The 24,833-nt window shown below is 48.9% G+C and overlaps 11 protein-coding genes across 17 annotated transcripts; 6 read left to right on the forward strand and 5 right to left on the reverse strand.

Annotated features, from left to right (window-relative positions):
• Nucleotides 1–135: 135 nt before the first annotated feature.
• On the forward strand, nucleotides 136–4,098 carry FVEG_05808 (hypothetical protein). The gene is made up of 3 exons (XM_018894040.1): nucleotides 136–448; nucleotides 498–605; nucleotides 657–4,098. The coding sequence occupies exons 1-3, from the start codon at nucleotides 345–347 to the stop codon at nucleotides 823–825; spliced, it is 381 nt and encodes a 126-aa protein (XP_018751016.1). The 5' UTR covers nucleotides 136–344; the 3' UTR covers nucleotides 826–4,098.
• FVEG_05809 (hypothetical protein) lies at nucleotides 1,258–4,329 on the reverse strand. Its single transcript, XM_018894041.1, has one exon. The coding sequence runs from the start codon at nucleotides 3,432–3,434 to the stop codon at nucleotides 1,416–1,418; it is 2,019 nt and encodes a 672-aa protein (XP_018751017.1). The 5' UTR covers nucleotides 3,435–4,329; the 3' UTR covers nucleotides 1,258–1,415.
• On the forward strand, nucleotides 4,137–7,862 carry FVEG_15730 (hypothetical protein). Of its 2 annotated transcripts, XM_018904925.1 has the most exons (8): nucleotides 4,137–4,451; nucleotides 4,508–4,792; nucleotides 4,840–4,920; nucleotides 4,971–5,060; nucleotides 5,108–5,466; nucleotides 5,515–6,635; nucleotides 6,686–6,804; nucleotides 6,847–7,862. In XM_018904925.1, the coding sequence occupies exons 1-8, from the start codon at nucleotides 4,314–4,316 to the stop codon at nucleotides 7,594–7,596; spliced, it is 2,943 nt and encodes a 980-aa protein (XP_018751018.1). In that variant the 5' UTR covers nucleotides 4,137–4,313; the 3' UTR covers nucleotides 7,597–7,862. The 2 variants fall into 2 exon arrangements, with proteins under 2 accessions (XP_018751018.1, XP_018751019.1); XM_018904926.1 differs by having other exon boundaries at nucleotides 4,137–4,792.
• On the reverse strand, nucleotides 7,703–8,320 carry FVEG_15731 (hypothetical protein; the record flags this gene model as incomplete). Its single annotated transcript, XM_018904927.1, has 1 exon — nucleotides 7,703–8,320. One exon carries the CDS (start codon nucleotides 8,318–8,320, stop codon nucleotides 7,703–7,705), a length of 618 nt encoding a protein of 205 aa, XP_018751020.1.
• A 108-nt stretch (nucleotides 8,321–8,428) lies between these two features.
• On the reverse strand, nucleotides 8,429–12,888 carry FVEG_05812 (hypothetical protein; the record flags this gene model as incomplete). Of its 4 annotated transcripts, XM_018894044.1 has the most annotated exons (5): nucleotides 12,826–12,888; nucleotides 12,616–12,763; nucleotides 11,184–12,544; nucleotides 10,177–11,133; nucleotides 8,429–10,127 (listed from the first exon to the last, which is right to left on the reverse strand). In XM_018894044.1, the coding sequence occupies exons 3-5, from the start codon at nucleotides 11,642–11,644 to the stop codon at nucleotides 8,429–8,431; spliced, it is 3,117 nt and encodes a 1,038-aa protein (XP_018751023.1). In that variant the 5' UTR covers nucleotides 11,645–12,544; nucleotides 12,616–12,763; nucleotides 12,826–12,888. The 4 variants fall into 4 exon arrangements, with proteins under 4 accessions (XP_018751023.1, XP_018751021.1, XP_018751024.1 ...); XM_018894042.1 differs by having other exon boundaries at nucleotides 11,184–12,763; XM_018894045.1 differs by lacking the exon at nucleotides 12,826–12,888 and having other exon boundaries at nucleotides 12,616–12,791.
• A 1,147-nt stretch (nucleotides 12,889–14,035) lies between these two features.
• On the forward strand, nucleotides 14,036–16,141 carry FVEG_05813 (hypothetical protein). Its single transcript, XM_018894046.1, has one exon. It carries the CDS (start codon nucleotides 14,471–14,473, stop codon nucleotides 15,953–15,955), a length of 1,485 nt encoding a protein of 494 aa, XP_018751025.1. The 5' UTR covers nucleotides 14,036–14,470; the 3' UTR covers nucleotides 15,956–16,141.
• A 164-nt stretch (nucleotides 16,142–16,305) lies between these two features.
• Nucleotides 16,306–17,859, forward strand: FVEG_05814 (hypothetical protein). The gene is made up of 5 exons (XM_018894047.1): nucleotides 16,306–16,456; nucleotides 16,522–16,687; nucleotides 16,740–17,260; nucleotides 17,311–17,409; nucleotides 17,459–17,859. The coding sequence occupies exons 1-5, from the start codon at nucleotides 16,355–16,357 to the stop codon at nucleotides 17,687–17,689; spliced, it is 1,119 nt and encodes a 372-aa protein (XP_018751026.1). The 5' UTR covers nucleotides 16,306–16,354; the 3' UTR covers nucleotides 17,690–17,859.
• A 263-nt stretch (nucleotides 17,860–18,122) lies between these two features.
• FVEG_05815 (hypothetical protein) lies at nucleotides 18,123–19,221 on the reverse strand (the record flags this gene model as incomplete). Of its 2 annotated transcripts, XM_018894049.1 has the most annotated exons (4): nucleotides 18,123–18,628; nucleotides 18,677–18,854; nucleotides 18,912–19,042; nucleotides 19,098–19,221. In XM_018894049.1, the coding sequence occupies 4 exons, from the start codon at nucleotides 19,219–19,221 to the stop codon at nucleotides 18,345–18,347; spliced, it is 717 nt and encodes a 238-aa protein (XP_018751028.1). In that variant the 3' UTR covers nucleotides 18,123–18,344. The 2 variants fall into 2 exon arrangements, with proteins under 2 accessions (XP_018751028.1, XP_018751027.1); XM_018894048.1 differs by having other exon boundaries at nucleotides 18,677–19,042.
• A 902-nt stretch (nucleotides 19,222–20,123) lies between these two features.
• Nucleotides 20,124–22,507, forward strand: FVEG_05816 (hypothetical protein). The gene is made up of 2 exons (XM_018894050.1): nucleotides 20,124–20,419; nucleotides 20,470–22,507. Exons 1-2 carry the CDS (start codon nucleotides 20,184–20,186, stop codon nucleotides 21,980–21,982), a joined length of 1,749 nt encoding a protein of 582 aa, XP_018751029.1. The 5' UTR covers nucleotides 20,124–20,183; the 3' UTR covers nucleotides 21,983–22,507.
• Nucleotides 22,508–22,544: 37 nt separating this feature from the next.
• FVEG_05817 (hypothetical protein) lies at nucleotides 22,545–24,812 on the forward strand. 2 transcript variants are annotated; one of them, XM_018894051.1, is made up of 4 exons: nucleotides 22,545–23,287; nucleotides 23,366–23,505; nucleotides 23,583–24,029; nucleotides 24,261–24,812. In XM_018894051.1, exons 1-4 carry the CDS (start codon nucleotides 23,275–23,277, stop codon nucleotides 24,447–24,449), a joined length of 789 nt encoding a protein of 262 aa, XP_018751030.1. In that variant the 5' UTR covers nucleotides 22,545–23,274; the 3' UTR covers nucleotides 24,450–24,812. The 2 variants fall into 2 exon arrangements, with proteins under 2 accessions (XP_018751030.1, XP_018751031.1); XM_018894052.1 differs by having other exon boundaries at nucleotides 22,765–23,287; nucleotides 23,583–24,809.
• Nucleotides 22,638–22,751, reverse strand: FVEG_15732 (hypothetical protein; the record flags this gene model as incomplete). Its single annotated transcript, XM_018904928.1, has 1 exon — nucleotides 22,638–22,751. One exon carries the CDS (start codon nucleotides 22,749–22,751, stop codon nucleotides 22,638–22,640), a length of 114 nt encoding a protein of 37 aa, XP_018751032.1.
• Nucleotides 24,813–24,833: the final 21 nt, after the last annotated feature.

The following is a 24,833-nucleotide window of genomic DNA, read 5'->3' on the forward strand; positions in this document are numbered from 1 at the left end:
GTAGGCTTCAGGGTAGTCAAGCGATCCATAAATATGACATCACGAGACAGTGAAACAACATCCAGGCATACACAACGATGCATTTGCTGATTTTAATTGTCTTCTGTAACTGAGACGCTGGAGGCGGTTAGATCTGCAATTTACTTCTTGTAGCATAGCTGAACAATTGGCATTTGTTAGATTTGGGTTTTGTAAACTCTCTCTGAATCCGTTTTGAACGGATTGGCGATCGCCACTAACCGCTTTAAGAACCGTCCGGCCCCGCCTTAACTTTGTCGGCTTGAATCATCTTAACCATCCCGCGATTTCCAAGACTCCATCGTTTACCCCCAAACGTCGTCGCCATGTCCTCTTCACCAAAAGACACTACTGAGGCCACGGAGCCTCCGAAGTCAAGCGATACCGATACCCAAGCATGGAACGAAGACAAACGCCGGAAGTTCGAAACGTCAGCGACAGCCCCACCCGTCAACGATCGCGACACTGACGAGGCGTAGGAAATCGAAGAGCGAGTTCTACGACCCATGCCAAGAGGCTGCGCAAAGGAGCTATAGATGCTTGTTCAGGAACGGAGGCGATAAGAATATGTGTGGAGAGTATTTCCAGTATGTTGCTTTGGATGGAGCAATCGGGGCAGGGTGCTGACGCTCGAGCAGGGCATATCGCGATTGCAAACAAGCATGGGTACGTTATATATCCACGATGCTACAGCCGAAGAGAATACCCAATACTCATCACTCCCATAGACCGACAAACGGAAAAAGGAAGGCCGTGGTTGGTTCTAATGGGGATGTTCGCTCTCGGCAGCTTGCGTTGACCTGCTAGTTCCCAGCCTGTCTCGGCATCATGACTGACAACAGAGGTGCCATTGTAACATTAAAGGAGATCATATACTGTACAATACGGAAGCGCGGTGCAAAATTCTGCTATCTTTACTAAGCGAAAAGTCTGATCTCCTCTCAGTGCAAGCATCTTTGAGAAAATCCCAGTCCACCTCGGCTGACAGGCTAGGTCAGCGCATCTTCGCAAATTGGTAGGGCAATGACTTTCTGATCTGTACGTCTCTATCCTAAGGTATCCCAAACATCCACTGCTTTTCTACACCGATGGGAACACAGCTACTGTTGAGATACAAAGACGTCCCAATCGCTGCTTGCCAGGTTTCACTGTTTATGCCTGGATCAACACCTCGTCTTACACCAGCTGGCATGGGGTTCTGAGACCGATCAAGTATATACGGAGCTGTCACGATATGGTAGGTGTTGGATGATGGCTTTGCAGTTGAGGAACGAAGGACAAAGAGCTACACAAAATGCACGGTTATTCAATTTAGGCACTGCATGAACACTTAATGTACCAGAACGTCTAAACCCGTCATCCTATCAGAATCCCGCAATTGTTACAATTGTGCGTTATCAGTCATGCGGTCGCGAGATTTGTCGAAGGCGGATTTCTAGAGTATAAAGACCAGTCGCACTATCCAAACGGGCGTCGGGCTCGTACTGGAACCGAGCCTCATCGGCGCACTTGTTCAGCCTCGTGGCATGCCACGTTGAGCGCTCTTCAAACACCTGCTTGTCCAAAGCTACTCCAACATCAGCTGTCAATCGGATCGAGTCCAGCATCCTCCAAGTTCTAAGCGAGTATATCTTCCAAGAATCGAGTGTAAGCCCGATCGTCGACGTGCATGCGGCTCCTAGCGTCTCAAGCCCGAACATGAGAATCCATGGAACAAATGTCATTGCGTATTCATCGATGTTGGACTGGACTTGATATCTCTCAGCCCTTGCCGTTTGGTAATTGTCAAGGAGTACTTGACGGGCCTCTATTTCGTACCATAGGAAAGCATCGGCAAGGGTTTCCAGGTCCCAAATCTGTCGACTTCCTTCCGTCACCGCTCCAAGTGCCGCTCGAAGCAAGTGTCCGCCGAGCCCGGACGGTCTGCCATCACGCCTATCATCAAAGGCATCAGTACGTGGCGTCAAGCTCAGCACCGGAATATCGTGCCCTGTATCAGGCTTCTCATCGACAAGGGTGTTCTCAATCATCGACCAGTCACTCCCGTTCACTTTGATATCAGCCCATCCAGTGGATCTATTTAAACGGCATGTCAAACCTGAAAATGCCAGGCTGCGGTTTGTTTGTCGATGCTCAGTACCGGGCAAACCTTTGGCAAAAGGTATCAAGCTACCCCATCGCTCTGTAGTAACCACTGGGGCATCATCGTACCCGGAATTCATAACCCCGATCCTAAGAGCAGTCTCATCGAAGGCAATGAGTGGATACGTGTCTCTCTTTCCATTCAGTACTATATCTGATATATCAATTTGGTCTGTGCCGAGCGATGCTTCGTATGCCGTTGACTCTGAGCCGAATACTGAAGCTGTTTCCTCAAGGACAAACCTGAGATGCGGGTTACGTTTGTCTGGCAGCATCATTGATACGCCTTGAAGATGAGAGGGACTGCAAATCATTTTTAGTCGATAGACTGGGGCATGATATAGTTGCATGACGGCAGGAGAAAGGGACGAACGTGATTGATCCGAGACCTTGACGCTCACCAATCCTGTTATAGATGGCTTGAGCATCCCTTGCTGTAGGCGTGAAAGCCTATCCTGAAGTCTTGCCGCAACCTGTTGCCGGATTGACTGGTCGTCCAGTGGTATTGGGCGTGAGCCTCCCGGCAGCACCGAATGTGTATCATGCAGATATTCAAGCACCTGCGTAGACGTATCCACTCCGGCCTGTTGATATGCCACAGCATTGCCAAGCAACGAGAAACTCAGGGCTGAGAGAACAGCGATCATTCCCAAGCAGATCACGCGAGGCCTTGAACGGACGAAAGTCCAGAACTTAAGTGGGCTAAAGGACCCCCAGTCTATGCTGGCGACTTCAACGAGGACCTTCATGCTCACGGCTGAGTTTCTTCCGCTATGCTCGTTTACTGCTGAAAGACGAGCAGGTTTGGACATATGCCAATTGGCAACTGCGACCACGGCTGGAGCCACCAGAATGGAGAAAGCCGCGTCGATGAGCTTGGCTTCAGTAGACGAGAGCTTGCCTCCAACAATGACGGCTGCTATGTAGCTTCTGTCTGTCCTGACTTGGATATATGCGATGAACCAGCAATTGCAAATGAGAGAAGCTGAGCCGATGAACGCAATTGTCATGAGGGAGTATAAAACATGTCTGTTGAGGGGACAGTCTGTGTGTACTGACGTGGGGTCCTCTGTAATCTTATCCTCTCGACTTGGTGCTAGCAGTCCATCGTGGACCGATTGAGTGCCGTGTTGAGTATCTTCGGGTTTGGGAGTTCCTAATGCACTGGTGTCGACAGATTCGGGGTCATCTTCTTCTGCGACTACGCTGAGAGGCGACACTGGTCGGTTCGCCATCTCCAAAGACTCATTTTCTGGCTGGGTTCCCATGTTCATTGGATAAGAAGGGAAAAGTGTCTTGCTCAATTGTCCGAAAGCAACGAAGATTGTCAATGCAGTTATACTTCTCTAAACATGAGAACATTTCGATCGACTCGCATTTCAACACCAACCACAAAATGATGCTCGCAGATGGGTTGTACCATCAAAGCTGGAGCGGTTTTATTGTCCTTGTGTGTCCCTACCCTTCTTGGATCGGTGTGCTGCATCTTCCTCAAATGAACAATTCTTGTTGTCCTTGAACTCTCAATTGAGCATTGGGCATGTCAATCTGTAAAAGGACACGGTGAAGCTGAGTGAAGATTGACAAATTGTCGCCGCGTTCACATTGCGGAAGTCCTCCAACGGTTACATCTTAGTCACCATCGTTTGTAGAATGTAACTCTACTGTAGAAAGAGGTCCATATCTGATGTGCAGTGCATTGCCTTTAACTACTACGTCTCATGCGGTGGCTCACAACTTCCCAGGGTAGGTACGGAGTGAAGAAGATGCCTGGATAGAACAGGGAACCATGACTGAGAGAAGTTGATGATTGAGCTGGCAATAAAACCACGGATTATAATGACAGATGTAAGCGCTGTGACATTGAGAGCACACCTGAGTGTAATGCTTGAGTCTGGAAACACGTGGTGTTAGGTATTTCTGTTGATGCTGTAGCAGAGCCAAAGCGTTGGAGAACGTGCGACAGAGTTGGCGGTGATGTGGCGCAGGCCGCACCGCCACTAATCCGCCGCCCCTCCTGCCCTCCCACCTTCCTGTGACATCCCACCTTCAATTTGAGCCCCTCCAAACTTCGACGAACCTCACTCTCAATAAATCAAGTCGATTCTACCTAGTCAGTTGGGGCGGGAAAAGCGTCGTGAAGTTTGACACTCATGGATCGCCGACAGGTACCCAATCTCAAGAACGGCGTCGACCTCCAGCTGCAGTCTGCTTTTAACGATGGCAACTGGGCTGCTGTGGTCCGTCTTGCAGAGAAGCGGGCCCAAACTTCCCACGACCAATATTATGAGGTGCGATTTGATGGGAGCTGTACTTGAGCCATCCGTAGACTGACCCATATGAATAGATTATGAAAATATGTGCTGAAAGCCACCTGGATGATCCCGTTTCCAAGTTCGCGGCCATAACCGCTATTGACAAGTATGTCAGAGAAGGAACCGTTGTCAAAGATGTCGAATCCATGGATCTCCTTGAATGGGCCAGCCTCAGCCTGATGGACGAAGAAGATTTTCCCAAGACAATTGGACCATTGAGGGTACGTCTCGTGAAGGCTGCGCCCAAGGAATACCGAAGCGCCAGCCGCTGCTTGGAGTCATGCATATTGCACTGGGATCTTGTCAGCGCGCAACAGGTACGGGAACCTATTACTGACAAGAGTTACGATTAACATACTCCAAGATTGCCGCGATAATGGACAGGTCATTTCCTCAAGCTCGGAGCTTGATGTTTTACAACATCGTGACCACACATTTATTGGCGGTTAGTGCAGGCAGCAATCTTATGTTTAATTCCTCACTGATTCCCGCCAGACTAGCCCTCAACCACCCCTAGAGAAAAAGAAGCTCTATGGGATGCTCGCATTGAAACAGATTCAACGTGCTGCACAATTGGCTGAAGAGGTATTACCCCTTTCGTTAATAATTAGCCCCTGAACTCACAATCCTAGACTGCGGCTACTGGAGGCGAAGACGTCGAACCACAGCCACGAAGTGTCCAAACAGAAGAAGAGATCCTGCTGTTATACGATGTAACAGAAAAGCATGGTTCCAAGGATGACTTGGCAAAACTCGTCTCGAGTCCCGTCTTCAGTCCTCTTGTTCAGTTCCGAAAGGGCAGGAAGGAGTTGATGCTACGCACCATTTCTCACTACCAACAAGAACAGCAGTTCGAAGCTATTTTCGAGTTGTGCAGGGATTGTTTATCAATCGAAGGCGAAAACGGTCAGCCAAGTCTCATGGCGGTAGACTGGAAAGTCTGGCAGCATTTCATTGAAGCCGCCACAGAGATCAAGAATACCAAGCCAGAGTATGTGCGAGCTCAAGAGCAGAAGAAGCCCCGACTGACAATATCCAGCATTGAAAAAACTGTCCAACAACTCCTATTGAAGTTCATCAAGTCGCCAAATCTGCGACCCATCCATAAGCGCACTATTCTATTGGCGCGTGTCTCGGCCGCCTTCAATCTTGCATCGAATGACGATGACGATGTTATTGAGAACGAGCCTGCATCATTCCGACTCAAGGAACTGATCAGCTACGTGAAAAGCCAAGGAACGAATGCTGCGTGCTTTGATGAAATCAAAGCCTTTGCAGAGAGACTCAACCCAGCCGCATTAAAGTACATGGCATACGGGCTCGTTCCAAAGTTGGCTCGGGCTGCAGAGGACGAAATTCAGTCGGCTAGACTGGTCAACCTTTCCTTCAAGCTAAAGTACTTTGCAGCCACATGCCCTTATATGTACGGCACAGTACCGGGCATAAAGCCTCGGCGCAAATGTTTTGTCTCTGGTGTTGAACTTGATGCTAGCTCACCTGGGCCTGCTTTCTCAACCATCGCCGAGGCGGCACTCGAGGCTCACCGGTCGCTATCTGACTTGACTTCAAAAAGCTCTACTATCGAGGCTGAGATCAGACCGGAACTGGCTGTCATTATCGGTCTTTGCATAATCCAAACTGCATTTCCTCCGTCAACCGATACCTCGAACATTCCTATCTCTTACGCCCCCCTGCTGCGAGCCCTACTCTTTCTCGAACACCAGCTCGCCTTGACACCGAAACACAGCATCATCTCCCTACTTCTAGTACAACTGCATCTTCGAGTTGGTTCGGCGTCTCGTGCCCGAGAAATCTGGAATACACTGGGTGTTAAGCGTACCATCGTGGACTCACTCGCTCCCATTTTTTACGACCGCCTCTCCACGATTTCACCTGCTCTTATCTCATCATCGGACCGGGCCGGTTCTGACCTTCTGGACTTGCTGAGCTCTCACTTCAAAGTGTCACTGAAGCTTAAAATGCCCCGGCGGCTTATGGATGCTTTCCAGTCGGAAAGTTATAGTAGCGCAATCGATATCCCCGAATACATTGAAAACCTGCGGTGGAGCTGCACACGAGTGATGAGTCTGGTAGAAGAGATTAGAACCGATCGCATCATGGGCGAACGCTTCTCAGAGGTGTTGACCGATCCACGATTCAGTGAGTCTTTCAGCCGTTCACCACTCTTGACAAAGTACTAACGAAAGAAGCCGAAGTGGCCGACGATATGAAACTGGTTGAGACCGTAGACTATGGATCTTTCCCGTCATGGGACTACAGTTCTCAACCACCTGTGTACTCCCGTTTGCGAATTGGACCACCGCCAACAGTATGTCTTCCTCTCCCCATGAAGCAAAGCTAACATGTATAGAATCGCCGCGCTCATCTATCCCTCCTCTCTGAAGCATTCCATGAACTCTTGGGTTACAAGCCTCCTCCCCTCTATAAGGCTTCTGCGACAGCCGCCATTCCAGACCAAATCTTCGTCCTCGAATCACTCAGTCAACTTAGCAATTCTTTCATGAAGTTCTCTAACGGTCCCAGCGGCGACCTCACCCCACAAGAGGCAACCTACTTTGAGGTCACCAGCCTACTCAGTACTCTCATTCCTTTCGCAACCAGTATCAATAGGGCCAAACCCATCCCAGAGGAATTTTTCCAGATTATGGACACTCTTAAAATTGCCATAGACACTCTCAAGCTAGAGCTTCTGCCTCTCGCAAACGCCTCAGAGCAAGTCACAAGTCTGAGCACGCTTCATTCTCTCGCCATCCTCCGCGACACTTCCGTCGCTATTAAAGCCTCGGCCCAATGGGTTATTGCCTTCAATGACCGCGAAAAAGAGCGTGATCGCTCTGGGAAGAGTAACCTTCCAAAAGAGGTCATGGCACAGATCAGGGAGCTTGTGACGGTATCTGAGGCTACACTCAAGGAGGGCAAGGCCACCGTGGCGAAGATGAAAGAGCAAGTATATGGGAGAGATTTTGAGCCCGCGGTAAGAGCGTGGATTTTCGAAGACGCAGATAACGTTTTGGGCATCGTCGGAGAGGCAGCGACGAAGAAACTCGTCCAAAGCTGGGAATCCAACGTTAAGGGGTGGACCCAGGTAGTGTGGAGTTAGGCGTTTTCGGCTGTCAACGCACACCAGAATAGATCGATGGCCTCGGAGGAACTTACCCTTTCGACACCACCTCTCACGTCACTGCATTGGCCAATGCATGACTGGCTTATATCAGTCGGAGGTTGACTACGAGCTTCGGCTGGGGGCCAGATGGGCTTGATTCTTCAGGCTCCGGTATAAGATCAATGTGAAACCTCTGCCGTAGCTCCCGTAATCTTACATTAGTGGGATGAATGATAAAAGTCATGGTTTCGCCACTACCAGTGTTCAATGTCGTGTCGACTGCACTACTTTCATGTAGTTTCTGGTCAATGTAGTCTTGGCCCTTTCGAGCTGCAAGCATAAGCTCGCCGTATCGAGTTCTGTCAAAGTCTTTCATAGCCGCATTGTTTTCCCATAGCATCTCTGCTAGTTCTGCACAATCGGCGAGAAGAGCGAGTGCCATTTCTCTATGAAATTCGATAGCAGAGAGCTGCTGTGAATACATCTGTAGAGTGCGTGATGCCTCGTGCATGTTCTCCATGCAAATTGATGAGTAACCCTGCGAATCTCGTATATTGACCTTGGCCTTGGACATCGTTGCCTGAACAAAAGGCCTGGCGCCAACTAGAGCTTGGTCATATAGCGATTCATCGAATTTATCTGTTATGACACGCTTTTCACGCATGCGATTGAGAAATGAGCAGATCAGTGGCTCATACTCCCATTCCATTCGTATTTGCATCGTGCCCAGTTGCTCTTCCACATGTGCGATACCTGGAGGTCGGCGTGAAGGCCAGATTGAAGAAACCAAAGACCTAAAAAGCGCCAACTCATGTATGGCGATCAAGGGCTATTCCTCAAAAACCATCAGCGGCTTATCCTCAAGCATCGCGGGCTTCAGAGAATTACTAGCGACTGCCGTCGAGTGGGTTTTGTGAGTTGCACAGTGGGCATTTGTGCTTTCTCCGCGACCGATAAAGCTCTGGACGAGACACTCAAACGAAGAGGCCATAGCTATATGAGGCACTGAAAGTCCATGCTTATCTTGCAGGATAGCATTGGCGCCGTGGTCGAGCAGCAATTTTACGATGGGATCGATATCACGCCCTGCGGTATGATAAAGTGGCGTGTGACCTTGATCATCTTGCGCGTTGACTTCGGCTCCGCGGTCCACGAGGAGTCGTACTAATGACTCCATTTCGGAGTCGACCGCCAAGTGTAGTGCTGTTCGACCTTCCTTGTCTCGCCCGTTCACATCAGCCGCGTGGTCGAGTAAAGTTCGGACGAGAGGCTCGACCCTATCCGAGGTGGCATGATGCAGAGGTCGCGACGTTTCGTCAATCAATATGTTGGGATCAGCGCCGTGTTCCAACAGTGTCTGAAACATATGCACCTTGTCGATTGATATCTTGGAATCCTTGAAATGTCTGAAAGCTGCCTCCAGTGCACCTGGTTCCAGTGGCGCGCCATATTGAAATAGGTATGTTACGATAGTATCCTGCCCTCGTCGAGCTGCATATGTAATTGGCGTCCCGCGTAGATTTGCCCCCTTCTTGAGAAGTGTTTCGGCGAGCGAAAGGTGGCCAAGGCCACATGCCATCTCCAGAATCGATACATTGTAAGAGTCAAGTGCGTCGATCGAGCATCTTTGTAACATCCATTCTGCGGCCTCTTCAAACCCAAAGTACGCCGCCTCGTGAAGGCCAGTGGTCCCAGGATTGAATCCACCAGCATATCTCAGACGCTCAGTCACCTTGACAAGTTTCTCTGATGACAAAAAGTTCTTCACAATATCAGGCATTTCCGATACGTTGCGAGCGTGGTAACCCCAATGGCATGATGCATATCGACACAGTGGATAATCTCGGAGCATCTTCTTAACATCATAATCTTCGTCGCTCTCCGTAACTTCGTTCTTGATCTTCCAATCTTGGCTTTTCGATCGACCAAGACCGGGACTCGGCGATCCTGGCTTTTCGTCTTTCGATTGGTTAATAACAGGATCCGACTTTTCTGCAGCCTTTTGTACCATAATGTCAGGTTTTGGACTTCGAGCAGTCCTGACTTGATCAACAATAAGATCGTAAGATAGATATGTCAGGGTTTTAACTGTTATTTCTTGAGCAGCATTTGGGAACCACTGGTCCTGTGTTCGCTCGAAATATTCCTGTGTTGTGAAATGTGCTAGTCGCACAGTGTTGCTCTGTTCGTCAACGGTCACCAGCCCAGCGCAAGCAGAAACGATGTCGGGGATCTCGCTCAGATTTTCCTCATCAAAATCTGTGGAGTCTGTTTCGATGCCAAGGGCGTGTTGAAGTTCCACGGGAGTGAGCAACCGTCTGGCGCATGAAATCCACATGAGTGCTTCTTTGGCCAATATCGCTTGATCTGTTAACTGGTCTTCTATTCGTTTCATAGCATCTCCATACGCTTTGTCATACGCTTTCGACGTGCTTGAGTTGCTTGGCAAAGCTTTGAGAATAGTTCGTACAGCTTTCGGTGATCTCTTGCCGACAAGAGAATCAAGGTGTAGCTGGGCAAGAAGAAACCTAACTTACGATTAGCATTGATGCTTGTTCCAGGGAGGTGCCGCCTTACATCCCCTGGACTGATTCCAGTATTCTTGTCTTGATTTCTTCTTGCAGCTCCGGCTTGTTCTGAACAAAAACTGGGAGTTGAGTCATTCGACCAGTCAAGTATCTTCTTACATCCGGCTCACTGGCGCGGATTTTAAGAGAGACGGCTTTCCTGAACTTCTCCTTGATCTCTGGTATATACCTAGAGGTTGCTAGGATATTTGTGCCTGTTGCACTCTGCAGGTCAAGTACTTGTTGGATGAAATTGGGTAGTGTACCGTCGGTGGTCTCGCATTCGTCCAGAGCGTCAAGGACGATATACACGCGAGAATATGTCGCGGCAACCTCTTGCAGGACACGGCCAAGTTCCTGTAGCGATGGACGCGTACGAGATGCCTTGCGCTTGTTGTATAGCTCCTCTACCGGCTTAAACAGAGAAGGCTGATTCTCACTCAGCTGCTTCAAAAGATTCGCAATGAGGTCACTGGCTTTCTGTTCGTGGCGCCGACGGAAGTTACAGTAGATGTATGCAACTCCGACGTTACTCTCGGAATGGAAGGATTCGAGTAATGAATTGACCACGATGGATGCCATGATAGTTTTGCCAGCACCTGGAATACCAGGGCAGAACAATGTTTGTTTGTCACCTTTCACCCAGGTATTGTACTCGTCTGATTCCAGCAGCCATTCACCAGTTCCTGGCTCTCGCCGGCTGAAATTATCGCTTTGTTGGGGGGCATAGTCCACGGGTGACATCCAGTCAAGGACTTCTTTCTGGTGAGCGCTCATCTGACTGTTTTGAAGATGCCCGATCCCTTCGGCTATGTTGAGGTTGGAAAGCTGTATGCCGGTCAGGATACGATCAAGTCGTGCGACTCGAAGCTCATCATCAGCCGATTTGTTCTTGATAAGTCTGACCAAATCGGTCAATTGTCTGCTATTGTCGTCTGAGGTTGCCTTGATGTGTTTCACCAGCTGTCTGTGTAGATGTAAGTCATTGATACCAGTAATGGACGGAATGACACCTACGTGCTTTCGTGTGTCATGGCAAAATGCAAAAGTGATCTTTCGCGCTGAAATGCATCGACGAGCTTTGCCACTTCCTTCTCGTCGAATGGCCATTTCAAGGCGGCCTTAATTTTCTGGATCCCGCTCCCGTGATCTGGTTGCAGTTTTGTTTTGACAGCATCGAGAATCTTATACAAACGATACAAAGGTGCATTGTCGCTCTCCAAGGCCCTGACCTTGACAGACCACGTCTGGGCACTATCAGTGTTGGTCTGGTCAGCGTCCCAATCCTCAATCTCGGGTCCATCAGTTCCTTTGGAATAATCGCGGAGTCGCATGAGGAGAGCCTCGCAGGCTAATATTTCGTCAAGCAGTCGCTGTCGATCCTTTGAGGCCCCAGCGACGCCGATGATGTATTTCGTTACCTCAGCCGTGAGTTGCACTACTGCGATTACACTCGTAGCAGTCGAGAGGCCATCCATGTCGCTTCAATAAGTTGGGACGTGATGGATCAATGAATCCGAGGCCTAGGCTACCTATTTAAATCGCAGATCGCTCAGCCTACTTGGCAGCGATCACATCGCATCTGTAACGGCTCAGCCGCATTCTGCATGTTCCTTTGCGAGGATGGACAGGGTTGAGCCAATTATGTCGCTGGGAAGTATTTCATCCTCGAAGTCCGTAGGAGTAAGCCGTCGCAGTGGTGCCTGATGCGAGCACCCTCCATCTATTGCTAGTGAGGCAGCATTTGTCTACCATTTCTTTTTCTAGGGTGATGGGGTGATATGTCGGCGTCTTCACCATAGATAGTTGCGTGAAGAATGTCTCTTTTTGGCTTACAGCTTGAGTCAATATTCTTGCGCAAGGCCAGGATGACAATAGCATACATGGAGGGACCGACAGTACTTTTGTTGACAAACAAATTGGTTGATGAAAATAGTCCCAGCAATTTCCCTGTGTACATATGGGGACCCTGCAAGAGTCACAGCTGTAGTTGGTCTGCCGCACCTTTTCCCGAGGCACCACTGGCAGACTCTTATGCGAGCTCTGTGTAATAAGGTCACCAAGCCGGACTCCTTGGCAAGCCTTACATCTACCGTTGGTATCGCCCTTAATATGATTATGCTGTGAAATAGCAGGAATTCGTTCCCACTGCGATATCGCCTGCGGAGCGTGCTTGCGGAGGCATATTTCCGCATGAGGGCTTCTGTGAGGGCATCTCTCCAGTCCGCCTGTGACCTGTAAGTCCCCCAGCTGCACTGACCCTTCTGTTGTAAAATGTATGTATTGACAAGGATTGTATCGAGGAGGAAAGTCCACGCAAGGGCGTGCCACCCACCGTGTCGGTTTCGTCGTTGACCACAGCCTCTGTGTGCACGCAGCTGATCGCCGCGGTCAACTCCATTCATATTGAAATTATAGGCGATTTTTATGGAAGGTGTATCTATCATACGTTCGTAATTCAAGCCGAAGACTCGAGCCTCGCGAGCTTGTGCCTGAGTTGTGTTGGGGCGGCTGCGAAGGTGCTGGGTGCTCTCGGAGCCGCTGAAGGAGGTCATCCACAACACGAGGCACTTATCCTTGAACGCAGTATGGGTAACCTAGGGAAGGAAAATACCGATCAGTACGGGGAAATAAATGAGGAAAAATGGTGCGAGCCTACTAGGTCATCCTCTGATGGTATAGCTCGAAGGGAATCAAAGCCCCACTGCAGCCGGCCTTCGCGGTCGGCCTGCTTCGCGATCACTAAGTCGCGATAAACACCGTGATCAACACCTTGGTTGGTAGAAGCTGTGCCGGTAGCCGCGACGCCTCGCTCTCACAAAGCTTTTATAAGCGATGATGTTGAAAAGAGTTTATCGAAGAGTATGTGATAAGTTACAGGCGGCAAAGATACTGCAAGATCAAGCACAAGACGCTGTTTTTCGGCGAAGCTGTGAGAATGTTCGCGGCGGCGAGCAGGCGTTTGCGCAGCCCTAGGATGTGATATTTCCACCGCAGAAGATAGCCTTTTTCAACGGCAGCCAAGATCTTGAGGCCAGATTTATTCGTGCCTTTCCCAAGGGATCGCCCTTTGATTATTACGATCTCATCAACCGATAAATTCGTACCCGAGAAGAAGAAGCTGCGTTGATACAGCTTGGATAAGGTCTCCCCCCCGAACACGCGATATCATGCGCTTGACCTCATTCTCAGGCTCGTCAGAGGGAGGAAAAGTCCTGATGTATCAGAAAATCAGAGCAAATTGCCTGAAAGTAATAAATTTAGTAATAAAATGATTGGGAGTGATTTCCCCGGGAACAGATGTGACCCAATAGTCAGAAAGTCGCTCGCAAGGGTTGCTTCCCATATAGATGAGTGTTGCGAGCCAAATGTAGAGGTTTTCGGCCGTAAGGGGTTTCCACTGAAGAATATCTACATTTTGGCGTTGGACGCACCTGGCGCCTTCAAGATAGTCTCAGCATGCGTGTTAGTCAAAGTAACCCATTTCGCAACAAGAAATTCAGGGCAAAATAGGTGGATAAGCTCGGCAGGTGAATCACGAAGCGGCATTGTGAGGGTGTCGCGAGATGCGGGTTTGAAGGCTCTCGGACGTGATTGGAAGGCTTCTTATTGTGACAAAGCTAATGTGTTACTATTCTGACCAAGTGACTCTTGGATCTATCCTTGCGGGATGATGATAACGTTTGCCGACTGAATGAATGAATCTCTGGAGTCTGGACCATTTTAAAGTGAACAGGGTCAACTCACTCACAACTCACTCGCGAGACTCTGTTGGCAGTTGGACTCTCCTGTAATTGGGGGCCCCACATGTCTAAATTTACCTTAGTGGACAACCCCTAACATTTTGATCTCCCAAGATTTCGTTATCTCGGATCTGCGTCCCCCCATTCAATCGCATCTTCTCTGCTTTTGTTTGTGTTGCGTCTGCGTCGCCATCTCATACTCTTCGATTTCAAGAGTGCATATTACAATTTTTCTATATATTTTATCCATATATCTATACTTTCTTTCTATCGCACAAAAACCTACCATCGTCAATACTTGCTATCCTAATCTGCGCCAAGCTTTGTCTAAATTCTTTAGCTGCACCTGATTGCAACGGCTTCTGATCGGCAAACCCTGGTTCTCGTCCTTCACACGCATGAGACTGCGGCTTCTTGCGACAATACTTTGAGACAAGTCTCTTCAGTGTAAGCCACCGACTGAGCACTCCGCGGCCTACCTTACGAAGAAGAATATCGATGCTACCGACGACGTCATATCATTTTTCTCGATCATAGATTGCGATATTTGTGACATCAGTCATGATTTCTCGAAATCGCTCCGGTCGGCGCAGAAGTGCTGCTCTAGCCTTCGTCGTTATAACTGTTCTCGTCCTCAACTACGCAGGCCTTTTGTCATTACCGTTCAGATTCGAAGAACCCCCACAACCCGATCGCCCGGACTTTTATCATACACCACCATGCTCCCCAACTCTCGATCATCTACGACGCCCCTCGTACGGCCTAACGAGAGACATTATATACCAGAAGCGCTGCATCCGCCCTGTCGTAGACAAGAAGCTCGATAGCCAAGTTGTATCGCAGAACCCCGATGCCTTGATCAAGAGCGGCCAAATCGTTCAACTTGACCAGGCTTGTGAAGGATGGACCGAATCGACTTGCGAACCAGTCACTCTCAAGGTACCTCCACCGTACCCTCAGCAGGACTACTCTAGATTCTTGTTTGGTGTTGCCACAAGTCTTGATCGATTGAACGAATCCATGTCGCAATTCGAGAGTTGGCTCGGGAATACACACGCGCAATTACTTGCCGTTATCACCGATCCCGGCGACGAGTCCAAGTACAATCAAGTCACTGAGCAGTTCCGTCAGCGCGGGATTGAACTCAGCATCAAGGATCCCTGGAACAAGGCCATCACCTCCAACGAGCAGCACTTTGCAATCGTCCGCGATCTTCTTGCGCATGTTACCCCAAAGACGCAGTGGACTGCCATTGTCGACGATGATACCTTCTTTCCTTCCCTTTATCCTATGAGCAAGATTCTCGGCAAATACGACCACAAGCTTCCAGCATACGTGGGTGGGTTGTCGGAGAACTACGATGCAGTCAAGCACCATGGCTACATGGGTTTTGGAGGAGCAGGAATCTTCCTCAGCCCAGCCCTTCTTCGCGAGCTTGACCCTCATCTGGAGGAATGTCTCAAAGTTGATCATGTGCCTCAAGGCGATGGTCTTCTCAAGCAATGCATCTACAGCAAGACCAAGACAAAGCTCACTGTTGTAAAAGGGCTTCACCAGTTGGATATGGGTGGAGACATGAGCGGTTTCTATGAGTCCGGTCGTCTGCCAATGACTTTGCATCACTGGAAGTCGTGGCACCAGGCCCCTGTTGACAAGATGGTCAAGATCTCCGAGTTTTGTGGAAGTTGTTTCCTGCAACGCTTCGCTTTTGGCTCCGACACTGTCTTGACAAACGGATACAGCATAGTCCAATACTCTGCAGGCTTGGAGAGCGTGGACTTGAACAAGATGGAAGGAAGCTGGGAGGGCGCTGAAGGTTTCGACTGGAGTCTGAGCCCAATGAGATCGAAGATGGATCGACGCTTGAAGAAGAGCTATCATCTAGTCGATACCGAAGTGGTTGGCAAGAACATCCGACAAATTTACATTCACCGTCTCGAGGATGATATCCCCGGCCCGGACGAGAAATCCAAAGGCCCCAAGAAGACGCCACCCAAGATCGAAGAGATGAAGGATGAAGTGATAGAACTGTTGTGGGAATTATGATAAGACACGAGATTGGACTAGACATAATGGTGTTCCCGGTCGGGCCGGATTTGTATATACGACGAATGATACCAGATGACATATGGGACGGATAGATAGACTGGTTTTGTAGATAATAATGCTAATGAGCCTTTCCTTATCCCGGCATTAATATGAGAACAAGAGGGGTCTTCTGATCTCTACCCCAAAAGGTACCACACCCTCCACCACAGAGAGCTAATGATTGAGAGTTTATCAGGCTAGAGCTCCACGCGGTATCGGCGTGCGGAGAACAATAGACTCCAAACATTTAGTGACTGACTATACATAGGGCGTTTGGAACAGGATAAAAAGGGTCTTGGTTGCCGTCAAGACCCTTGATAACACCAGCTCCCACTCAATTCCACCTCAGCCCCAAAGATGACTTCCTTGTATCAGCTCAATAGCTCTGTGAAGCCTTTTGCAAAGCTACTCTTTCTCCCCGCCGCTGTTTTGCTATCAATCTGGGTCGTCACCACCACTGTGAGTTTAACCCACTTTGACTAACTTACATCATGAACTTTCGTATTTGACCAACAAAACAATAGGCAAAGAGATGGATGCGCCATCGCAGACAGCACTTACAAGCTGCCGAGGCTGAGGTAGTACCGCCTGAGAAAGTGCTAGCCATTGAACCTTTACACGACTTTGACTGGAAGACTGCACCTAGGCGTCAGTTACGGCCATTCAAACCAACATACCACATAACGATGGGTATGTGGTCTTCGCCGGACAGTAAAGTCCCTTTCTCTAACTGTCTTGATAGCTATTCGAGCAGATACGCCATCAGAACTCATCACAATTGACGAAGATTACCTCGACCGCGTTACACATCGACGAAGTATCATTGCCACTCATGGCTCTACCGTTCATGGCTGCATCCCAGAAGGCGATGCTGCTGTGCGTGAGGTTTACACTTACCTCCTATCTGAACAGCTCCCCAAGCGCTTCCCTACCATCTTCAAACTCTCAAAGGACAACTCCATGTGCGAGAATCTCGCTACGGGAATGTCTTTCCCTACACTGCCCGAAGGCAACATGGATGCGGCGTTACGTGTACTCGGTGAAACTGTTGAAGAAGATCTTTTTTTGTTGCAGGAGACTCCAGAAGGCCACCGCTCGGTTGCATTCATGTGTTGCTTTCCATCGGGCTTTGATCCCTCAACTAAGCTTGGTAAAACACTTGTGGAGATCCATGCACCTGTGCCGTCATATGAGAAGATCGGTTCCAGTATGGAGAAGTTCTTTTCGAAGCTGGAAGTTGGAAAGAGTGTCAAACGAACAAACGTGAGGAGTCTCCAAGGCCAGCACGCTGAAGTGATGCTAACATTCTGCAGTGGTCCGTCCAGACTCATACAGAGCTGTTCAACTGCCAGGGCAACCACATCACTGGCGATGACAAGTACGAAAATGATGAAGATGTCGATATTGAAAAGGTAGGATGCTGCCCCATTACACCATTTCCTCACTAACACATGCACACAGACTTTCCTTCGCATAGAGCTCCAAACATTGACTCGTCTTCCCAAGACCCGAGCCATCCTCTTCTCTTTCAAAACTTATCTCTACCCAGTTCGTCAGATCAAGGACGAGGGTCTCGGGCCTGCTTTTGCCGATGCTATTGAGGGACTAGCCAAGGGCAATGCTCCCGGCATGTGGACTTACAAGAGCGCGGTGCGATGGGGAAGCAGTGTAATTACGTATCTGAGATCATGATAGGGGCTGATGGAAGGGTCGATGAGTTGGGTACTCCATTGACTACCGGTGTGGGCTCTATGTGACTCATTGCAACAATGCCAAGAGAACGCTGAATCAATCAAGATCAAAAGGCATTTTTTGTTCTGTGCCATTTCCCCTATCGCCCACTTTCTTGACTATGCTTGTCGTTCGTAATAACATTGGCTGCTCTATTTGGTCGTAGGATGTTTCTCGTAGTAAGTCATCCTGGCTAGAAACGTGCTTCTAGTGAAAACAATTGGCTATGTAAGTTTCGTCCGGTCAAAATATGTGTTAATTATTCTCTGCTAGATAACCATCCTCAACTGGGCCGGTGCTTCAGTTACTAAACCTTGTTTTAATAAGTCTAGAATGGTATCATCGTGAGTGTGTCTACGGCGCGGATAATCTTCTCGAACTTGGTTTGCAGAATGTGGGGTGAATCGCATCGATCTCGGTGCTCTCTTTTTAGCTGCCATATGAGGTAAAGTTAGCCCGCTTCAACCATCTCGACTACTTCTCCTTTAGAAGAGCCTAGAAATTACAACATGTCTTCTATAATTCCAGACACACATTAAACCATCAAAGATAACTCCCTCCTGAAGCTCCAAGTAACGACACAACGGCCTGAACTCATATGTCAGGGCTGCTCTATCTAATGGTTCCCGTGGAGAAAAACAATCTTGAACCTTCCGTTGTGGGACATGACCGTCGCAATGTAGGTCTTGTCGATAGATACCTTGTGGTTGTCCAATTGTCGTTTCGTGAATTTCCTCGTTACTTCGTCGTATCCATCCTTGTCGGTTGGTTTCAGTGCCATGCCTCCGCTGTCCTTTTTCACCCTGCATTCTTTTGGGGCTCGAGGAATAATATCTTCAGTGAAGCCCCTGGAAGGGGTGTTGGGATCTTCTGATTGTAAGAGAATGGGCCCGTCGTTGCCTGCGTAGTGTTAGCTTCCTCGATAAATGGTTTGGTGTGGTATATGACCTTCAATGACAGACACCCCACCATACACCAGTGGATAGCTCTGCCAGTTCACCTCTGCCCATGTGCCTAGATTGTGTGCGCCGCCATCAAAATCGTTATAGTTACCGCGGACGAGTCTTCCGGAGAATGTTGGACACCATGTTGTCAAGTCAACAAATACAGTTGTGTTGGAAGAAACCTGCATACCGTTAGTCAATGGCCTACCTTGTACGTAAACCATGGGTGGACATTGTACCTTCATCGCGCGATACGGCTTCACGTCCATTCCGTTTTGATACACCATGAACCAGCGCGGAGTTCCGTCACCATAAGCAGTTTCAAGGGTGATACCTGGTTGACCAATGTCCAAGTCGCCAAGGAAAGGATCTATGGATTCAGGTCAGATCATCAACACAACTGCGTCTTTGAGGGCTTTCCGTACTTTGGATGAGTGTATAGTTACTCTTATCCGGCTGACCGCAGAAGTCCAAGGTCTGTGCTGCGGTGTCCTTGATAGGTACCGCACATACAGCCAGAGCAAAAAGGAGAAGGCAAATGCGTATCATCTTTGCGGATTTCTCCTTCCATAAGTTATCCTTTCAGAGGTTGACAAAGAACGAAAAGGCGAGGAATTCTTTCAATGCATTACCTTAGGTTGATTGAAAGGTTACTTCCATCATGCGAGACATCTTTCATGGATGTTAATGTCTCTTTCCTTCCTCATGAGGTGATTGCCCACGAGGCAGTGTTCGGCAAACCAAGAAGGTTGTTTAGGAAAGTGTCATCTGTACCTTCTCTGAAGTTCATTTTATGGAACGGGAAGATGCATGTCGCTCGCCTTTTAGATCCCGATTAATAGAAGCACAAACGCAGGCATCCCGTAGTTTGCCTCGCTTCAAGCTCAATAAACGGTTCTGTTGCTCTTTTAAAATTCGATCCATAAGGAGTTTTCGGAGTTTTCTCCGACTTCCTTTTTTGGTGATCCTGTGATGTATAGAGATCTGCCATTGGCTGTTCTCTGTCATTGACTCGGAAGTCTCGCAATTCTTGATGTCGTCTTTCAATTTGACAGCATTTTTCTGCGGGCAGAGAAAACTAAATACATTCTTTTAAATGGCCAGATTTTTCGCACAGTAGCAACTCAGGAGTGAATAGAAACATATCGCTACCGGTCGTTTTCCGCTATATGCATGTTTGTTAAGGCGACTTTGTACATGTTTCGCCTTCTCTTCGCACGTTTGACAACTTCAAAGACCTAAGTCATTATAATTAGGGATTTAACATCTCGCAATGGGCCAGTCCGTAGCATTTCATGTTCGAGCTATTGATACCATATCCCTATGCCTTGCTGTTTCCGGTCGGGTTTTCGCTGATTACAAATGTTCATATGATGCACTAACATCCATATTCCTGACTCATCCATGCTCAGCCTGTCCAGGAATTTCGTAGTTATGCAGACTGTCAGAATCCGACATACTAAGTCATCACGTTCCCATGCTAGAACATATCGACTGCTTCCAGTATCTCAATGTTCACCACTTTTGACATAACAACTTCAAATACCCTATCAAGCGGGAAACCTCCTTCTCCACCAACCTCACAACCCCGCCCCAAGAGGTCCCAGGTCTCACGCGCCTGTGACTGGTGTCGCTTGACCCGAGTGAAATGCGATTCTATCCGACCTTGTCGGAACTGCAAACAAGCCAATAGAGAATGTGTAAACTCAGGACGCGATGATTTCAAGAGTGTTGCCGCTGCCACAAGGTGAGTAGACTTTGAGTCTATCGAAGGGCGCAAAGCTGACAAGGACGTAGAGAAGTTCAACGGCTGAGAAGTCAGGTACAGCAGCTTGAGAACAAGTTACTGAGCCCATCTCCTTTGCCTCAAAATACCGGTTCTGTGTGTAAACGTCCATTAACGTGGAAAGGGGTTCAAGTGAATGGCATCCAGTACGGTCCATCCTCGCTGGCGTATTTCATTCATCGATTATCGACTTTCACCAAATTGAGCTTTGGTACAGATGTCCTGTCAAGTCAAAAGCTACCAGCTACTTCATCTCCGCTTAATTGCGACCGATTGCAGCGTGAGCAACAAGACGCTCTCCTCGACCTTTACTGGCAGGGCTATCATGCGATTTATCCAGTGATCGAGGAGGCTACTTTTCGACAACTTTATGACTCGCTCTGGATTGACAACACAAAAAGACAGGCATGCCCCCTGGTAGATATTGTGATCGCCTTATGCATACAGTTTGGATCATCATACACAATTTGTGACAATGTCCTTGTACCTAATCAGCATGGTTTCGACTTCTACCTGCGGGCTCAGCAGGTGCTGGTTCAATACCTGGATTGTCCGTCTTTACAATCGACGCAATGCTATTTCCTCAGTGCCATATACCTGTTGGCTCTGAATCAAGAAAACTCGGCCTACATGATGATTCGATCTGCCGTAGCTGCAGCAGAGTCACTTGGCCTGCAATTCGATAGCGGCGATAAGACCCAAGACAGCGAAGATTCAACTTGCGCAAAACCAGGCTCGCGCTTATGGAGATGCCTTGTCACCTTGGATATACAGGTTTCTCTGCATTTGGGGCGGCCCTTCGCAATTTCAGAGCCCCGTCTGTATGAGCGTGAACACCCGGAATCCGATAGTATCGCTGAACTTGCCGGTCCAAATTTCACCCTTTCGCAGTCTTCGGGTATCAATTGGCTTCGGTTTCAGCATGAGAGGCAAGGCCTCTTTCAGGCCGTTCGTGAGATTCATACTGAATTTGCGAGGGTTATGGAGGATGTTCTTTCGGAGATTGGTCAGCCCGACTTTTATCAGCACCCTTCATCACGGGAGAAGTGCGCCAAGTATCTTTATGGGCAGCTCAAGCGTCTGAAGACCTGGGTCGAGGAACTACCAAGTAGTCTCAAAACACCACGGGTGCAAGGTGTACCCTTCTCAGTTGATCGCTCACCGCTGGATCTCAGCCAGGGCGATCCTCTTTGGCTTCAGAGACAACGGCTAGTGCTGGAATTTGACTACCATTCCTTGGTCATTATGCTCACTCGAACATTCAACTCATTCCTACCAACACCAGCATTAGGCACTTTCAATAGTGATAACCACTGCATCACTTGTGTGAACTCTGGGATCATGGTAACAAATATGCTAAACCAGATCAGCAGGGATTCCGGTATTCTTACTGGGTGCTTTCAAGTGTTCGACTGGCAGCGTACCGCCACTTTTGCTTTAGCTGGTTTCTCTTGCGGATATCCCATCTGCCCAATGTCCCCCCACAGCGCGGAAGACGTTGACACTAGCTGCGAGGGTTTTTGAGATACTTGGGTCCAAAGCAGGTGTGCAGTTGACCAACAGTCTCAAGATCAAATGTCTAGAACTCGTGGAGTCATTCAGAGCAAGGCTTGGTCTCACTACACCCGCGACGACACCAGTCAGTAACCAGAAAAGCCCGGAAACTTTGGATACTGCAGTGGAGCCGAGTAGCCATCAGATTATGAGTATTGGTGAGGAAGCTTTATACAATGCAGGTTTTGATGCGACACTTAATGAGGAGATGTGGACTGTCGACACACCAGGTGGACTCCTTTGGGGCGACTTGTTAAGAGATCTGGATTCAGGCCTGGTTTCATCTCTTGGACAGGTTGGAGTGGACGAATGATATCGCCATCATAATGAATAATGTCTTTGCCTTTCGAAATCCTTCAGTCAGCATCGTTTCCAGTGTTATCAGAGAACTCTGATCAGAACAAGTAGTTCAGCTTAGAGGCCTGGGTAACTCATCATCCTCAGCCAGTCGTGAAGCGAGATGGTGGACCCAGAGCTGAGAAAACACCACCAAAGACAAAAAGCATACCCCACGTGACCTCAATGAAAACATAATGGAAGGGCCAATGTGGATGAAGCACGCTTCCTCCCGTCTCAGGTCTAAAACCTTACCCTTTTCGGTTGGCGACCTAACGCTACGCAAGGTTCATTGGCCAAACCCCTGGTCACCAGCCACGGCAACGAGAGCCTCAGCAGCCTCATCGGACTGAGATCGGTGGCTTGCTTGCTTTCCATGACTTCCAAGGTTGCGGGTGAACATTAACTTCCTCCATACACAACAAATTGACGTAAGCCCGCGATAGCTTCATTAGGCCCTATCCAAATATCGTTTTTTTTCTAGAAACTCTTTATTTCCCATTTACTTCCTTTTAGGCTATATTCAGTTTGGCTATTCCTTCGATTTACACTGTTCATCGTTTCATGCCGCGGTTCGTCCACTGCAATCGACCGACCGCGGGACCCAGGCGACCAACCATCACGCATATTTGACCGCGTTGGCTTAAGCAATCGTCACATTACCGGGAGCACGCACGCGCAATCAATTTGGGACATGCTTTGATACAGGCAACCCAGGGCGCATTCTTCACCATTGCCGCGATCGCATTCCATCATCCTTCTTCACATACGGACGGCTGCAGGTGCCGCTGTTTGTATGCGCATAACCCCCCGCCGTTTGCGACCCTCTCTCGTCTTGCAGCTGCAACCGAGCCGCCTTCCTTGCCGACATTTTCCTGTATAACTCTACACAACTGAGCGGTCGCGCTGCGAACAACATCATCGTCATGAGCGTCCCTTGTAAGTTGCCCTGCCACCCCTAGGCACAGACCCCCTTCATCGCGACCTTGAACCTTGACTAACACCATAAAACAACAGTGACTACCGAAGAGCTCGAGCGCTATACCGCTATCATTGATGACATCCTCGAGACGTCCGATCTTGAGACCATCTCACGAAAGAAGATCCGGCAGGGGTTAGAGAACAAGCTCGGCGGCCAGGATCTGAGCGAGCAGAAGGTATGCCGACAAACATAAGCATTGCCTCGCCGCTCCATTTGGCATTGCCCTATATTTTTCGCCTGCTGACTTGCTAGAACGCCATCAAACGACTTATCGAAGCTCGGTTCGACGCCGTATCTGGGGCCAACAACGGAATCGAACCCCCCTCCACCGTCGACTATGCGGCCAACGGTACATCCGATGTAGGCGAGACCGAGCAATCCGCCACTCCAGAACCTTCACGAAAGAAGGTTAAGCGATCGTCATCGGCTGAAGATGCAGACGCCAAGTTGGCCGCGCAACTCCAGGCACAAGAAAACAGCTTGGCCAGAGGGCGCAAGACTCGAGGGGGCGACAAGGCAAACCCTACCAAGAAGAAGGCGGCGCCGCGCAAGAAAAGTGCGAAGAAGGTCAAAGCCGACGATGATAGCGACCTCGAACCAGCCGATGGTGAGGTTGGCAAGAAGAGAAAGGCTGGTGGTGGTTTCCAGAAACCTTTCAACTTGAGCGAAACCCTCTCTGAACTTGTTGGCGAGACGCAGGTACGTGACCCATTTCTTTGTATACTGCACAGGACTTTACCCTAGATCTCTTGCGAGGTTGGGCCATGGCTTTGTCTATTCAGCCCATGTCTTGACGGTATCAGATTATTGCCTGAAGGGGCTGGAAGCCTCTATCCTAATTCGGACTATCCAGTCTATGTCTTGCCACTAGTCTTGCCATCTGGATAGTTACATACAGCTGGGGCAGAGCCAACGCTAACACAATTCTAGCTCTCACGACCTCAAGTTGTCAAGAAGCTCTGGGAACACATCAAAGCAAACGACCTTCAAGACCCGAACGACAAACGTCAAATCATTTGTGACGAGAAGATGCAAGCAGTCTTTAAACAGGCAAGAGTTGACATGTTTCGGATGAACAAGGATATCGGTAGCCATCTTTACCCGGTTGGCGAGGAATAAACGGCAGAGCGACTACATCTGCGGAAAGCATAGTCCCTCTGCAAAGGTTTCGGTGAAAGCGTTTGGGCGCGCGGCGGCGTACCGGTAAAGTGTTTCTTGTCTAGCTATTGACAATTGGGCTAGGTGCTATATAATGAATCCCAAAGATTTCCGAAAGGCTCAAGATTGTCTCTTTCGTACCACTTGGGTGGTGATTCAGGAACATTATGGTGGGGATAAAGACTACCCTACAATGGGAGGATATTACTTGCAAAAATCGATCTACTTGAGGGTGGGATTGCTCTACAACTCTAGTATTTGATGATAATATCTACCTACCTTGAAGCATGCACCTCTGAAAAGGAATTGTTGATTACACCCTGATTGAAAGTGGATTGTCTATCC

This window comes from Fusarium verticillioides, chromosome 2, assembly GCF_000149555.1.
Source record: "Fusarium verticillioides 7600 chromosome 2, whole genome shotgun sequence".
Taxonomy (NCBI): domain Eukaryota; kingdom Fungi; phylum Ascomycota; class Sordariomycetes; order Hypocreales; family Nectriaceae; genus Fusarium; species Fusarium verticillioides.

Coding starts and splice junctions, on each gene's coding strand:
- FVEG_05813 (XM_018894046.1), top strand. CDS start 14,471: ATGATTTCTCGAAATCGCTCCGGTCGGCGCAGAAGTGCTGCTCTAGCC.
- FVEG_05808 (XM_018894040.1), top strand. CDS start 345: ATGTCCTCTTCACCAAAAGACACTACTGAGGCCACGGAGCCTCCGAAG. Junction 449..497: donor AAACGCCGGAAGTTCGAAAC/GTCAGCGACAGC, acceptor GACGAGGCGTAG/GAAATCGAAGAGCGAGTTCT. Junction 606..656: donor ATGTGTGGAGAGTATTTCCA/GTATGTTGCTTT, acceptor ACGCTCGAGCAG/GGCATATCGCGATTGCAAAC.
- FVEG_15730 (XM_018904925.1), top strand. CDS start 4,314: ATGGATCGCCGACAGGTACCCAATCTCAAGAACGGCGTCGACCTCCAG. Junction 4,793..4,839: donor ATCTTGTCAGCGCGCAACAG/GTACGGGAACCT, acceptor ACATACTCCAAG/ATTGCCGCGATAATGGACAG. Junction 4,921..4,970: donor TGACCACACATTTATTGGCG/GTTAGTGCAGGC, acceptor GATTCCCGCCAG/ACTAGCCCTCAACCACCCCT.
- FVEG_05816 (XM_018894050.1), top strand. CDS start 20,184: ATGTTCACCACTTTTGACATAACAACTTCAAATACCCTATCAAGCGGG. Junction 20,420..20,469: donor AGTGTTGCCGCTGCCACAAG/GTGAGTAGACTT, acceptor ACAAGGACGTAG/AGAAGTTCAACGGCTGAGAA.
- FVEG_05817 (XM_018894051.1), top strand. Junction 23,506..23,582: donor AGGATCTGAGCGAGCAGAAG/GTATGCCGACAA, acceptor CTGACTTGCTAG/AACGCCATCAAACGACTTAT. Junction 24,030..24,260: donor AACTTGTTGGCGAGACGCAG/GTACGTGACCCA, acceptor ACACAATTCTAG/CTCTCACGACCTCAAGTTGT.
- FVEG_05809 (XM_018894041.1), bottom strand. CDS start 3,434: ATGAACATGGGAACCCAGCCAGAAAATGAGTCTTTGGAGATGGCGAAC.
- FVEG_05814 (XM_018894047.1), top strand. CDS start 16,355: ATGACTTCCTTGTATCAGCTCAATAGCTCTGTGAAGCCTTTTGCAAAG. Junction 16,688..16,739: donor AACATACCACATAACGATGG/GTATGTGGTCTT, acceptor CTGTCTTGATAG/CTATTCGAGCAGATACGCCA. Junction 17,410..17,458: donor AAGATGTCGATATTGAAAAG/GTAGGATGCTGC, acceptor ACATGCACACAG/ACTTTCCTTCGCATAGAGCT.